This window comes from Diadema setosum, chromosome 2 (assembly GCF_964275005.1).
Source record: "Diadema setosum chromosome 2, eeDiaSeto1, whole genome shotgun sequence".
Lineage (NCBI taxonomy): Eukaryota > Metazoa > Echinodermata > Echinoidea > Diadematoida > Diadematidae > Diadema > Diadema setosum.
In genome coordinates this window covers 15,737,608-15,750,960 of record NC_092686.1, presented here as the reverse complement: position 1 = coordinate 15,750,960, position 13,353 = coordinate 15,737,608, and the positions used below count along the sequence as shown (strand labels likewise).

Genomic DNA, 13,353 nt, shown 5'->3' with positions numbered 1-13,353 from the left:
GTATTTAAGATTTATTGTAATTGCGTTTGCCTCTTCTTCGTCTTCCCCTCCTTCTTCTCCTCCTTTTGTTTTTCTTCTTCTTTTACTACCACTTCCTTTTCTTCCTCATGTTAATGTTCTTGAATATATTATCCATCTTGTATTACGGCTTGTACTATCACCTCTTTTTTATTGTAGAGGTTTTAAATCAAATTGAACTATATAAGACTCAGTGGATATCTGAAATTCTTTGACATTAGCTCTTCTTTATTTTTTTTTTTGAATAGTCACACACTAACATGCATTACCACATTTTTTTTATGTATTATGCTTATATATCTCTATTATTAGGACCTTTTCTTGATAAGTAACTTACTTCATACAGTGCATCTCTTGATAACATTATTACTTCTCCCAAGGAAGTTTTGTGTTACATTTTTGTTTATTTCTTTGTCTATGAACGGGTTTAGACAGGGAACAGCAATGGGGGGGGGGGGGGGGGGGGAGACAAATTATATGCTCGGCATGCGGATCACTTTCTTCGTCTAGGAATCTGTTGAAGAAAAAAAAAAAACCAAAACAAAATCCAAAACATTGTGAGCACGAGGCAGTTATCAACATTCCACCAAGAATCTCTTTAACAGAATGACGATGATGCTTAGTCAAAAACAAAAAACAAAATGAAACAAGACAAAAAAGCTACCACAAGGTATAGCCTCATGACAATTTCCATAACGCTACAAAGCTTGATCCGGATACCGGTAATTTCTATATAGATTTGGTAGTCGAGAATGATTACTTTTATAGGGTAATTCGTTACAAATTTTTGGAGGAAGTGAGCTGCCTCTCGAGAAGGTCTGCGTGCTCTCCAAGCAAATTTCTAGTTTTACCTGCCCAGAGAAGACCAAAAAACGCCCCCATTCTTCCCTGTCACATACACGTGGAATACGAAAGCCATCCTGGAAGTACAGATATACCCCCCAGCCCACCCGGATGGTTGACGCTCCTTCATCACCGCGTGAATCCCACGGCGAATTCTCTCAATCTAGATGTGACATTCAGCTAAAGCTTACTCTCACGTTAAAGGATGACAGGTTAAAATAAAACAAATAAAAACACTGGGTAATAAGTTAAAATTTACCGACTCAAATTACGAGACTGTTGCACCTGGGTAAGTCGGTGATGTAATGATGATATATAGTTTTCATTATCATAGTGATCGTGTACGTTTTACAATGATTAAATGGTGATGACTATACAAATAATAAAATGATAAATATACTAGAAATGATAATAAGAGAAAAGTTATGATATTTTTTAATCATTATTGTAATAATTTGCTATACTATACAGTCATTGCTGTAGTTGTGGTAGTGGTGGTAGTGATAGTGATAACAGCAGTAATAGTATGTATACTATATAGTTATTCTTGAGGATTATCACTATTCTAAGTATCATTAAAAATACAGTAGAGAAATACATTGACGTGAATCTTGATCTATAAGTCAGTGAATCACTCACATCATACATAATGTTATCAAGTCACTAACCTGCTTACTGCAAATTTGCATTTCATTATTTAACTTTTTTTTTTTTTAATTCCTATCTGCTTTTTGAAATACTCACTATTTCCCCGAAAATGTCTTGTCTAATCCAATGAAAAAGTAATGAAAGGACAGTGCGGAAATGGTTATTAAAAAATCAGAAAGAAAAAGGAAGGATTGTGTCATTTTGAGTGCGCTGTTATGATCAGAATTTTTTAGCCGGAAGTATTGTATCAATACTCATGGATAGTGAAAAGAGGAAGTTGATCGTACGTGGGTGGAATCATACTGAGTATCGAACAACATTAATAGATGTGATATCTTAAAAAAAAACACACAAAAAAACAACTATTCCAAACTTATAGAAGTGACAAAAGATAACTGGAAATGCTATCCAATTGTGGGTCAGAAGTGAGTTTTTGTAGGTGACTCTGAGGGTAGTGACTTGGTTTTACTTTCAGTTTTAGCACTCAAATCTCCTGTCTTGACCCAGAAGGAGAACTTGTTATTGGTTTGTTTTTCTCTTCTTCTTCTTCTTTTTTCTCAGCCGGTTGTGCTGTTATTATTGGTATTGTGTTTGCTGCGTTTTTCCTCCGCGGTTAAACTGGGGAACTTGTTTTGGGGTAACACAAGCTCAACTCAGAGCTCGCAGCGGATATTGGAAGTGCTGTGGCTCTTGCGCGAAGTTTCCTCATCAATTATTTGGAGGAAAATCCTACAATAGAAGTCGGGTGTTTTGCGATTCTCTAACGTATTCCTGGACATTATGTAGAACACAGAGATATGCCAAAAGGATATGTGGCTTTTTCGGGGGTCTATTAAAGGTACAGAGTAACCCCTGACATAATAGAGAAAAAAAATGCTTTGATAATAAGTAAATGAAAACGAAAAAAGACTTTATGAAAGTGAAGTTAATGTTAAGTCCTCTTTCTCTCAGACACATTTCATTTTGCGTAGAACAAAAACAAAAATAGGAGCCTTTGAATGAAAAGATTTAATGTAAAGAGAGAGAGGGAAAAACCACCCATCACCTTATGTCATTTTATTCTTGATTATGATAATATATTAACATTGCGTGCTGTACACGAAAGCCATACACTGAAACCCGCATCTTCCTTCGACGTGTCAAACAAATCTAGAATGTTTCAAGATGTAGGCCTAATTTACATTACATCATTTGTTAACGCAACAAACATTAGTTAATTTTTTTTCTTTCTTGAACCACTGTGACATTGTAACAACTTTTAAAGCAATACATTCCTGGGAATGCACCAAATCTATCTTAAAAAAGGAAAGATACAAGCTAAAAAGACAAAGCACTTGATCTTTTGAAAGCTTGCTCGAGACATCTCACATTCCCATTTCCGCTTTCTCACTCTTAAATACTCTCACTGAAAGACGTAGGCTTTGCGGTTGTGGAAGCCTTTGTGCCATTTTGTTCTATTAAGTTTTTTTCTGTTTTTTTTTTTAATGGGGGGGGGGAGGGGAGTTATCTGTGACTGTAACACTGACAGGTATGCATGTTGTTTTACATCAAGGACATCTATCTGTAAGTACAAACTGCGAAAAGATCGGTGTTAGATTTAACACCATGGGTGTTAAATCTAACACAAACCAGTATCAATACAGGACCACACCGACAGGTGTAGAAAGTATGTCGTGATGGTGTCGAAAAGTGTTCACCTGGCACCTGCTGTTAATTTGACACTGTAGCTGGTGATATTTTTGACACTGCTCTGGTATTGATCAAACAATGACGCTATACGTGGCGCTGATTTGACAGTGTAAATAGGAGACCACACCCTCTGGTGTTACTGTGGTGTAAATATATTCACCATTTCTTTTCAGAAATCAAGTTCTTTATTGGAAAGTTCTTGTTCGTCTTGTTGAAGTTCAAAATCAAAGAGATGAGCAGTAACTAATTGCCTATTAAACAAACTTGTATATTTTGAAGTAACACTCGTGTGTGCTACTCTAACACGTTTAATGTAACACCAGCTCGGTGTTTCATATTGAACACCCGAATTTTTGCAGTGTAGCTTATAAAAGCTGCATACCATAAGACCTCCCCCCCCCCCCGAAAAAAAGAGGGGTATAATTTTCAAAATTATCGTAGTATATGCAGTCCCAGATTATCCATGATGCATGGTATATTTTGAGAAAATTTGCTTTTCTCAAAATGACTACTTCTTCTGACACATAGAATTATGACAAAGAAACGCTGAGAAAAAATGTTCAGTGTAAGAACGGATTTATCTCGCTCTATACAGATTAAGCAAATTAATCATTTTTAAGTGAATTATCAAAATTGATATTGCTTCCTCTCGGCAAATTTCCCGCTTATAAACCCTTTGAATTTCTTATATGATTCGAAAGCTGATGCAGACTGATTCGGGAGCTCAAAATTTTGATCACATCCCCAAAATAAGATGAGTTAATCATTTGGTAAAGATAGACTATCGCTTACAAGTAGTTTCCTTTATTAGAAAGTGATCTGTACAGAGGTGGCTCATTCTTCTGTCCCAGACAGTGAGTTATGGTGTAGAGTTGGCTTGCCTGAAGGATAAAGATAGACTCAATACCTCATCATCCTCCCACCGCCGTAACTCTTACCTTCGTTGCGAATTATATTTCGCAGCATTTGACAGAGGCATGTAAACCACACGAGGAATATTGCTTGCCAAGCACCCGATGACGTAACAATAGCATGAATCACACTCAAGCCCGCTCCAACGAAAACAAGCCTAAATTATGAATGCAGTCGCACGTTGGCCGCTGCCAGGCCGTGAACTTGGCCGGCACAAAGGACATAATAATGAGTCAACCGTAAAATTTCAAGTTGTTGCCTAATTCGGCTTCCTCTCCCTCTCCGAGTTACTATTTATTTAGAGGTCACGTGACGGAACATTTTAAATCCCCGATAACTTTTTGCCCTCGGCATATGATGGTTTCCGCTTCCCATGGACTGCTAATGCTTTTCTCTCTTCGCGTTGGCCTTCTCCTCAACTTCAATACATTTCCCATTCTAGCGAACAAAAATTTGAAGAAAAAAAAAAAGAAATGGAAAAATAAGCAACTCTGCATGTAAGACTTCTTTACACTTTTATCCAATAGCCTGCCTGTTTTGTTCATTTTGGCAAGCCTTTGACGAGCCGAAAAGCGTCATCAGAACTTGATATCTGAAATGATATGACACATTTCTTCAGTAAAGGTTCACTGTTGCGCTTGCATTTATGCAGTTTTTGTTTTTAGAAATCTGTTTTACTTTGTCAATTAAAGAGAGGGAGGGGGTTACTCCGAATGTTTTGGCTTATGAAATTCATAGGATTTTAAAACCCTATCAATGGTCACACTTCTGATTCTTGATCACGTCAAGAGTTCCAATGACTATTTACAGTAATATTGGCGTCGACAGAAGTTGTCCTTCGTTTATATAATCTGTCTTCTACTGCACTGACTTCTACTTCCTGTTCTTTTCAAGCCTGTTACATTTCTGAAGTTTTGCTTTATTGCATATAAATGATATCAAGTTTCTCTCCCGTTGAACCCATTATGTTTTACAATTATTATTTCTAAGTCAAAACTTTGTCGTGAGAGTTTTTTTTTAATATTTTTTCTCTGTCTCCGATTCTGCGTCTGTTCTGTCTCCAAAATTCCACCTGTGTTTAATTTCAAGATTTTTTTTTCTCCAAACAATAGATAAGCAGGTGTTTCTCACCTGTGTGTTCTAATTCCCTCGTTCAGTCGGATACCATTCCGCACATAGAAGCCAACTCAACTCTAAGGGGAGGGACAGGCGGTATGAAACACACCTTCTTCTCCACCTTTTTACCCCTCCTCGCGCAGCGCATTGGCACCTTCGGCCTATGAGCGGGTCCCAAGTTTGCCCCCGTCCGTGCCAGCTGGAGCTAGATATGTTCCGACACTTCTCGTAAAGGTCGAAAACTCTGGGCGGATGCTTGCCACAATGTTAATCAGCTGGCGCAATAAATGTATGTATTTTGGTTGGTATGACTGCGATGCCCTTGTGTATATCAGTTCCCGTTACAAACCGGTAATCCCCTATTCGCCCCCGGAGACAACCTGTCAGCTCCCGGCCACCACTCCCTGCTTCGTCCTGCTCAGCGCCCGGTCCTCTTCTAATCGCACACCGCTCAGGTACGTGGCGGGATATTTTCAGGGACGTGTTCCATGAAGAAAACGTCAAGTTCATTCAAGGGGTCCCCTAGCACCTACTCTTTCCATCTAGTGTTAACCCACGGCCAAGAATGCCACTTGGTTGGCCTTCGTGTCCGTTCGAATCCCGAGCAGCCCCCCTCCCCCTGTAACCTTATTGGGCCCTACAGGTTTCGCTCTCCTGGGGGCGTTGGGGTCCTGTTTCCCCTTCCTCCGCAGAGGATTGCGAGCTCCGCAGTACCAACCTTAATCGAGTATCTTTTGTGTCCCCGTAGAGCGATGCGTCATCCGCTAAGGCCAAGCGAGAGTAGGCTGGGGAGCGAGTGCCAGGCGGTGTGCCTCTTACGCACTCAGTGACGTACAAAGCAACACGAGCCTGCCATTTTTGTTGTGAAACAGGAAGGCTTCACAATTTAGATAAACCTCAGTATAATCTCGTCCCAGGCACGCTTTTATTCCCCTCTGATGCAAACTCCTTTCTCCTCCTACAAACGCTTCACGTTTTTATGTGTGTAGAGCCCGCGCAAAAGGGGAAAGTTTGGGTGAAGTGAGGAGAACGGGGAGGAAACTGTAAACAAAAATAGGTAAGATGTCAAGAATCAGCTAGGTGACGGGCCGATGATTTTATTGTTGATGCAGCGAGTGGTGAGGGCAGCGGGCTTGAGTAGAACGGCTTGAGACATTGTTTTGTCTCAGTGCGTGATTTAACCCACTTCACGGCGTGCTTGCGGTCTTGTTATATTAATAAACCCAGTATCTCTGGCAAAACCGTTTTCTCCTCCGAGGCGACTTGGTAATCCCCCGCCCTCCTTTTGTGCCATCCCGAACAGGTGGACGTGTACTATCACCACTCGACCGGCTTGGACGGGAACAACGTCGGCTCCTCCGCAGCGCATCACGCGGCCAGCTACTACTCCGGATCGGCGGCAGCTAGAGCGGCAGCCATGCATGGATACAGACCATCTCACGGTAAGTGATTTCAGCAATGTCATCATTCCTCACCATCCCACAACCGGTAGATGCCTCGTAGGATGAAGTGATAATACTTTCATAGAGGATGAATGAAATATCATAATACGTTCACCAGACCTGTTTGATTGATTGAAATATCAATTTGCTTAAAACAGAAATCTGCCTGCTAATTATTCACATCAAACAAGTTTGTTCACCACTGAGATTATCTGCCATGATGATCTCACATTTTCCTTTTTCAATGTCATAATACTCTCCCTCTTTCTGTATGATATATTATGACTGCATCTATTCTACGCATGTTTTGGAAAATTACTGAAAGAAATTGATGAAATGTCACTTGCAATTTCAAGTCAAGTGTTCAACAAAAAGACGAAGGGTCATTGGTAAATGGAGTAGCGTAGATGTCATTTTGCACCTGAGGAAGTACACACCTGTAAAACTCGTAGGTTTCGGAGACGAAAAACCCATGCCAACCAGTGCCGTGGCGAACCACACGTTTCTATTCACAAATTTTGTGTTGTTTCATACTCACGGTTGGCCCTGAGGTATCATATCTAAATATTTGTGTGTGCGTGGATCAACGAAACGAAACGAAGTATACTGTTAAGTGTCAGTGTATCGAATACTGCATTCAAATTGTTCTAATAAACAAGAATCAAATATCTCGTTTGGCGGTCGTCCATGACGCGCGGTCATCACCGAGAATGTCGTAAAACGCCACCAGACGTTATCAGATGGGCGCTTAATTTTCGCGGATGCGTACCCGTGTTTCTCGGGCTCCTTCTCCAATATTTCCCGCCAATTCGATTACAAATTAGTTCATCAAATCGGGATTACCTTATCACGTCTGCTCAGCATCAGACTCCCAACGCCCTAATCACAACCGGGGTAGTAGCAACTCTCGCGCACTTTTCTCCCTCTGTCCCTTTCGTCATAATTTCCATCGAAATTCCTCTCTTCTCCATGGCTTCTCCATCTCTCGTCACTCCCAGGTCTCGATCGGTTGTGACATCTCTAAACGCTCCGCATCGCTTTGAAAGGAATACGTTGATTTAAGAAATTAATGAATGAAATTTCTCGTCACTAATTCTAATTAATTTTCATTACCGTTGACGTTTCCTTTCACTGCAACTCGAGATAATCACACTCCCAACCAGAGCCATTATGCGTGAAGCAGTCACGTGGGAATTGGTTGGCGTTCGGGCGTCCTCCCGTCTTCCGCTCCAAAGCGGTGGGATATACCTACCAAATGTATTTCTGCCTAAAGTATGATTTTGCATAATGTACCGCTAATGTCTTTTCTATTCTGATCCGGGAGATAAACATAATGGATGGACTCTGACATTTATGCTCTAAAATGGAGCCAATAATCTCTTATACAAGAACCAAAGTAAGGAAAACATTTACGTAGGAGGAGAATGACGATAAAATCGACGAGAATTCTATTTTGAAGTAGTCAGGGTAACGAAGTGCTCACACCTTAGTGAAGTTAAGCATTTAGAAAGTGCGATGTGTTTGACATTCATCTCCAATCACTATGAGAGGTTGACTCTAATTCGCCGTCAAAAGTGTCAGGAATATAATCCATACATGAAAGATTTGAAGTACATCAGGGAGTAACACATGCGTCTTCATTTCTTTTGCAAATTCCTCCTCGTTAATTTGATGAGGGAAAGAATATTGTTCTCAAACTTTATACACGTCACGTATATATCTGGTGTCTGTATCTGCAAGTCAGACACCGATATCTTCCCGTTCGGCACAGAACGATAACACGAGCAAGACGTCCATCCTTCCTCAAGACTCAGTGCAACTGGAAACAAGTCTGTCCAGACAAACTCTTGAGAATTCGAAATTAAAATCGAAGATCATTGAAAATCGTCATGAAATTGTAAATTTGCTCTGGTAAATCTTTGGTACTCTAAAAATATCTAATATCGTCGTCATAACGGGACAAACTCCGTCTATTTGTTTTCAACATTGAAAGTAATCGAAGTTAACAGATTAAGTTGAACTAATTTCAAAAGCCACCTATTGTTTTGTAGCAAAGATAATCGTTAATTTCATATCATCTCAAACGGAAACCACTTTCTCATGCTGTTATATGAACGTGAATAATGGTTTTACGCCCTTGTGATGGTTTCGTTCTATGATAGAACGATTTTCATTTTCATTTTCAAAGAAAGGACACCTAACCCTCGTGTCAATAGCAAAGTGAGCGGTAGAATGCACCAACTATTCAGCAAAAACAGGGGTATGATACCAGGTCATGATAGATGAAAGGCTACTAATCAATATCAGATCGTGGCAACCTGCAAAGTGATGTTCGTATGCTACTTGACTGTGATTTGTGTGTTCTTGCCTTCATCAATGTACGAAGATTTGTTTTGGCAACCTACAAAATGGGTATTCGTGTATTGATTACCGTTTGTCTGCAGCTATACCTTTCGCGACTCTTCTTTGTAATCAACCTTTTGTCTCTTTGGCAACCTTCAAATCAGTGAACGTATTATACTCTTGAATTACGACTCGTCTGCAGGTACCCCATAGGGGTTCTCGACCCGACTCCCAAAACGCGATCAATGAGGGTACACGTGGACCCTTATATCATGTGCGTCTTTCTCATACCGAGCAGTGCAGGCGGGGAGGTGGGTTGGCAAGGGTAAATTGCGGCTGCCTGAACAACTTACGCAATGCTTTCAACGAATGTTGACTTTTATTTTGACTCGCTTTGAATCGCTTTGCTTTCATTTCTACATCTTCTCGAACTTGGTGACACTGCGCGCAAAACATTTAGTAGAACTAAATGTATATTTGACACAAGTAGAAGTAAGTACTGTACTTGATAACAATGCACTTTACACAAGTACACGCAGTGTATCGTAACATTTGTATTGTATAAATGCACTCTAGTAAAAACTTTACAAAAAAGTATTCGTTATCTTTCACATCACGACGTGATTTTACCACTTTGTACTTCATCCTAATGATTTACCAAATATTACTTGATATAATGTGATGAGGAGCGAGTGGTAGGTACGTTATGGCACGTGTAGTTCAGAGGGTCTAGGTGAGGAAAACGCCCTTTGAGCGTACCTATAAATGAGAAAAGGACACAGAAAAGAAAGTGCATAAAAGAAATCGTTGGCTAAAAACTGAAAGTGGAGGAAGACTAAAAGTCAAATAGATGGATCATTCAACCGACTGATGAATCTGAAGAGATTGTTTATTTATTGCAAAAGACAAAGGATTTCACAGTGGACGGAGATGAGCCCTGATAACAGCGGTGCGGCTGATAACCAGTGTAGGGTATACCAAACAATCACGGCATTTACCAAGCAAGGGAGCGCACTCGTAAGGTGCTTTTAAAAAGAAAATATGAAAATTCAGAAATAATATGAAGCACATAAATTCTAAATTGCAATCAACAGTAAAAGCAATAGATCCTCCTCTGACAAATTTAAAGATGAAAAGACACCACATACTTTAATAGGCAGGCTTTGATGACTAACCAAACAGATCAATGGCGGTCTCATTAAAGTCGAGAATAATAATAGTTAGCTACTTGTTTTTATGTAACAATAATATCTGTCGCAATCAAATATGCAAATTAGTTAAGATGATATTGTCACCTCGAACATATTCTTTTTTTTTATTAGTACATAAAATTGTACTCTTCAAACAAAACAAAAAGTAACGCAAATGTTAAATTTTCCTCATGATAGTATGGAAACATGTCAAGAACGATAAGAATGCAGTGTAACGGAGCTTACCTATCATATTTTTCACCTGTAAAGTTCTTCAGAATTTTTGCAATTTCGGCCAGTTATGTCATTTTTGCTATGTTTCTCTTTTGTATCTAATGATTTAGACACATCTAACGATTTAGACACATACAATGAAAATCTGTCTTTGCGTTAATTTTTTTTTTTGGAAGAGTATTATAAAAATCGTGGTTTTGGTCGGTGATCTAGCAATCATGACCCATTTCACCTTAATTAACGGATGCTCATTGCTGATGTATTGTAACCAAGCAATCACTGTATACCATGGATATGATATGAATACTTTTCGTTTTTATCTTTCATATCATTGCCTTTTAAGATAAAAATGTTCGGTGAGGATTTTTGGGAGCAAGAGAATGGAAGATTTGTAAGGTGATGACATTATTACGCCATGTCATGTTTGTGTACGATTAGGACTGAAAATTTAAAGTTGCTAAACTTTTCTTCTACGTCGGACACAGAACAGGAAATCTACCCCAAAAACAAATATACTTCAAAAGAAAGAGAAAAACATTCCCTACAGAACGATACCAAAATGACAAAAATCGAATTAGAAATAAGGAAGACATAACATTTTGAAATTTCACATTTTTCAGAAAACATTTCTCGACCAATCCTTATGAAGATTCAAAAAAGAAAGTTGATGATGTCATACCCTTACAATTTTTCATGTTTGTTATAAAGAAATTCGGAAAAATTGTTATTTTTAGCTTATACCAGTAAAAGCATGTTCTTATACCAAGATATATAAGAGTTTTGTTCGTTTTATTTTGTGTGGTTTTGTGGCAAATTTTATATTTATGCAGCTGAACTATGATTTTTTTTTTTGGTCATTTCTGTATATGAAATTTTGAGAACATGACATCGTCAACTTGTTGATTTGAATATTCATAAGGACTGGTCAAGAAATGTTCTCAGGAAAATTGAAAAATTTCAAAATGTCATGTCTAATCTGATTTTTTAACCGATTTTCGTCATTTATGCATTGTTCCATAGGGAATATTTTTCTCTTGCCTTTCTTTAGTTCTGTTTTTTTTTTCTTATAAAGTTCATTGCAACATAGAGTGGATTTTCACTTTCACGAAAGACCCGCACTAAATTAATCTTTCAGTTGGAGTAAAAAAAAAACAACAACAACAGAAAACACACACACACACACACACCCAAAATATTCTTCTTCCAATGATTTTCATGTGGTAATAAAAATATGGTTAATTTGGGGCCATCTTTCAGCTCCAAAATCCATATTACTATAATCTGATCTATGCACTTGAAATTCTTGTTTAGGTTTTCATACAACCTCACAAATTTCTGTTATAATGTGTTTTTTTTTTTCAAATTACTCCGGACCTTTATACCTTCCTCATTGAATCATCGTGAATATCAAGACTTTACGTCATTGTTATGTTGATGTTAGTAGAGCCGCACGTATGTCACTCGAAACATACCGCACCCAATTCAATGAACATCTGCTACTACAATCGTAGTTTGACTGCCTAATGAGCAGTGACGATAGCATTAGCATAATCGATACTGACAAAAGATGCAACGAAGTTCTGTTATTACTATCATTGTTAATGTGATCATTGTGATCATATCATTGTTATTATCAATATCATTATTATTTACATTATTATCATTTTGATTAGCATGATCATTATTTTTCTGTCATTATCATTATCATGGATGTAAAGTTAACATAAGTTTTTTTTCTTATAACCTCTGTAACCCAGAAAAGTCAATATCTTGTTTTACGCACATACACACACACACACGCACACACACGCACACTTATTCTAGATTTTAGCATTTCTTAATTAATATGAATTTGATTTGTCATTATGTTTTTATCGCTCATTACCAGAATCAGTTATGATATTTGTGCACTGCCAAAATCTTTAAAAATGATAGAAACCACAAACTGGTGATCTGATTTCTATGACAGGACAGGGCCATGATAGATTGGTTCCAATCACTCGGCGATCCCCATATTTTGAAATATTCAATTTGCTCACGGGTCCTTCCTGCGCCCCTTCTTCTCTCTCGGCGCAACAGTCCTCTTGCAAGCCAATCTCGGATTCTATCGCGCAGGAAACCGACCAACACTGGTTTTGGTAGGCGATAAGTCAGGGCGAATAAGAATCAAGCCACAACTATCGCGACTGCGTGTCGAGTCGTATTAGACAGTGATCCATGGGGAAGGTCCCTGGGGAAGGTTTACTGGGGGAAACATGAGGTGGGGACCAGTGACAGGCTCGTACCATATCCCTGGAGGATTCCCCACGCAGCTCTACAGCTCGACAGAGCCATACACCACGTGAATATTTTTGCATTACCAGGACAGCTGCGTCTGACGGGTTTGTCAGCGGTTCGAGAAAGAAGAAAGAAAGAATGACATCACAGCATTGAGAGAGGGCGTACTTTCATTTCGATGCGCGGTGACCCGTAGCTAACTCTCACGGGGCAGTCAAACACAGCCTTTGACCTAAAATGAGCAATTTACCACTCACTAGTTTGTTTTCATGTTTTGAAAGGGAAGTAGCACGTGAACTCATTCACATGCATCAAACTTGAGTGTAAGAATGTATTTTGGAAAAGAAGCAAACAGAAGTTCAAAGGGGCAAAATGACGTCGCGTCAAACTTTAGTCAGGTAAATTAAGTTTCATGTGACCCTGATCTCGTCATCGAACTTGCAGGAGTTGAGTCATCTTCGCTGTACCTGTACAAGAAACTCCAAACAGCGAAATCAGCGTTTGAAAATTATTTCAGTCGACAGACTCGATGCTATCTAACCCTTGCTATCTATTTCTATAACCTTCTCTCAAGATCATAGCTGGCCTAAAAATAGCCGCAGAGCGCGTTCAAAAGAGCTTCTGATGATGACAACGGGCAG

General features: G+C 39.0%; 1 protein-coding gene across 1 annotated transcript in view; it reads left to right on the top strand.

The window, feature by feature from the left end:
- LOC140240193 (GATA-binding factor 2-like) overlaps nucleotides 1-13,353 on the top strand; it is a 73,716-nt gene that overhangs the window by 16,281 nt on the left and 44,082 nt on the right. Inside the window, exon 2 of the mRNA XM_072319993.1 lies at nucleotides 6,530-6,668. Coding sequence (XP_072176094.1) covers nucleotides 6,530-6,668 — 139 coding nt within the window. The remainder of the gene's footprint in view (nucleotides 1-6,529; nucleotides 6,669-13,353) is intronic.